This window comes from Limulus polyphemus, unplaced genomic scaffold, assembly GCF_000517525.1.
Source record: "Limulus polyphemus unplaced genomic scaffold, Limulus_polyphemus-2.1.2 Scaffold3993, whole genome shotgun sequence".
Classification (NCBI taxonomy): domain Eukaryota; kingdom Metazoa; phylum Arthropoda; class Merostomata; order Xiphosura; family Limulidae; genus Limulus; species Limulus polyphemus.
In genome coordinates this window covers 79876-81808 of record NW_013669603.1, presented here as the reverse complement: position 1 = coordinate 81808, position 1933 = coordinate 79876, and the positions used below count along the sequence as shown (strand labels likewise).

The window sequence follows — 1933 nt, the reverse complement described above, 5'->3', positions numbered from 1 at the left end:
TGTAAGTATAAAGCACATGAACTGAAAACTATGGGATACTCAGTACACATGGATACTGTAAGTGTAAATCACACGAACTAAAAACTAGGGATAGTCAATATACATAATTAAGAGTAAAGTGAAAAGGCAAGTTAAACCGAATGACATATTTAATGATATATTAAATGACATATTTAATGAATTATTTAATGACAAGTTGAAATAAATAACATGATGGGATAACTCACGCGCTGTGACGACTTTCACTATGTCATCCATAAAGTCACTGAAGCCGAGGTCATTGAAAGACTGGACGCTAAACATATACTCTGTGGATGGACTTAATCCACTTACAACGTGGGTCGTGGAGTTGGGAGGGAAGATGTCCGTGTACTGATAGGCAAGGGACTCTGTGGGCTTGTAGCGGATTCGGAAAGACTGGATTAACCCTCCGTCAAACGCCGGTACCCACCTTAATAGAACTGAGTCACTTGTGAAGTTTACCACCTTCAGAGCCACTGGTGGGTCTGGGTGACCTAAAACACAAACACCATTTATATCAGACTTTAAAACGTTCTCTAGTACAGCAGAAACACGGGTTTCTTAACTAAAAATTACACATATTCTCTAGGTGAATAGGAGTCATAGGTGTAGTAATACTGTAGGCGAATGGGAGTCATAGCTGTAATAATGTTGTAAGTGAATGGGAGTCATAGCTGTAGTAATGTTGTAGGTGAATAGGAGTCATAGCTGTACTAATATTGTAGGTGAATGGGAGTCATAGCTGTAGTAATGCTGTAAGTGAATAGAAGTCATAGCTATAGTAATGTTGTAGGTGAATAGGAGTCATAGCTGGAGTAATGCTGTAGATGAATGGGAGTCATAGCTGTAGTAATGCTGTAGGCGAATGGGAGTCATAGCTGTAATAATGATGTAAGTGAATGGGAGTCATAGCTGTAGTAATGTTGTAGATGAATAGGAGTCATAGCTGTACTAATATTGTAGGTGAATGGGAGTCATAGCTGAAGTAATGCTGTAGGTGAATAGGAGTCATAGCTATAGTAATGTTGTAGGTAAATAGGAGTCATAGCTGTACTAATATTGTAGGTGAATGGGAGTCATAGCTGTAGTAATGCTGTAGGCGAATGGGAGTCATAGCTGAAATAATGATGTAAGTGAATAGGAGTCATAGCTGTAGTAATGTTGTAGGTGAATGGGAGTCATAGCTGTAGTAATGCTGTAGGTGAATAGGAGTCATAGCTGTAGTAATGTTGTAGGTGAATAGGAGTCATAGCTGTACTAATATTGTAGGTGAATGGGAGTCATAGCTGTAGTAATGCTGTAGGTGAATAGAAGTCATAGCTGTAGTAATGTTGTAGGTGAATAGGAGTCATAGGTGTAGTAATATTGTAGGTGAATGGGAGTCATAGCTGTAGTAATGCTGTAGATGGATGGGAGTCATAGGTGTAGTAATACTGTAGGTGGATGGGAGTCATAGCTGTAGTAATATTGTAGGTGAATGGGAGTCATAGCTAAAAACGATTTATTAAACAACCACATTCAAAAACGATTTATTAAACAGCCACATTCAAAAACGATTTATTAAACAACCACATTCAAAAACGATTTATTAAACAGCCACATTCAAAAACGATTTATTAAACAACCACATTAAAAACCATTTATCAAACAGCCACATTCAAAAACGATTTATTAAACAACCACATTCAAAAAAGATTTATTAAACAGCCACATTCAAAAACGATTTATTAAACAGCCACGTTAAAAACGATTTATAAACAGCCACGTTAAAAACTATTTATAAAGCAACCACATTCAAAAACTATTTATAAAACAACCACATTCAAAAACGATTTATTATTCTTGGGAAAATGAAATAAAGCATAATGCTTCTGCCATCTTAGGCATTTTACACAAAAATATAAAAATTTAC

At 36.3% G+C, this 1933-nt stretch overlaps 1 protein-coding gene across 2 annotated transcripts in view; it reads right to left on the bottom strand.

The window, feature by feature from the left end:
• Positions 1–1933, bottom strand: part of LOC106470423 (nephrin-like) — an 87652-nt gene that overhangs the window by 12145 nt on the left and 73574 nt on the right. For both annotated transcript variants that reach the window (XM_022399012.1, XM_022399013.1), the window contains exon 17: positions 228–515. In XM_022399012.1, coding sequence (XP_022254720.1) covers positions 228–515 — 288 coding nt within the window. The remainder of the gene's footprint in view (positions 1–227; positions 516–1933) is intronic.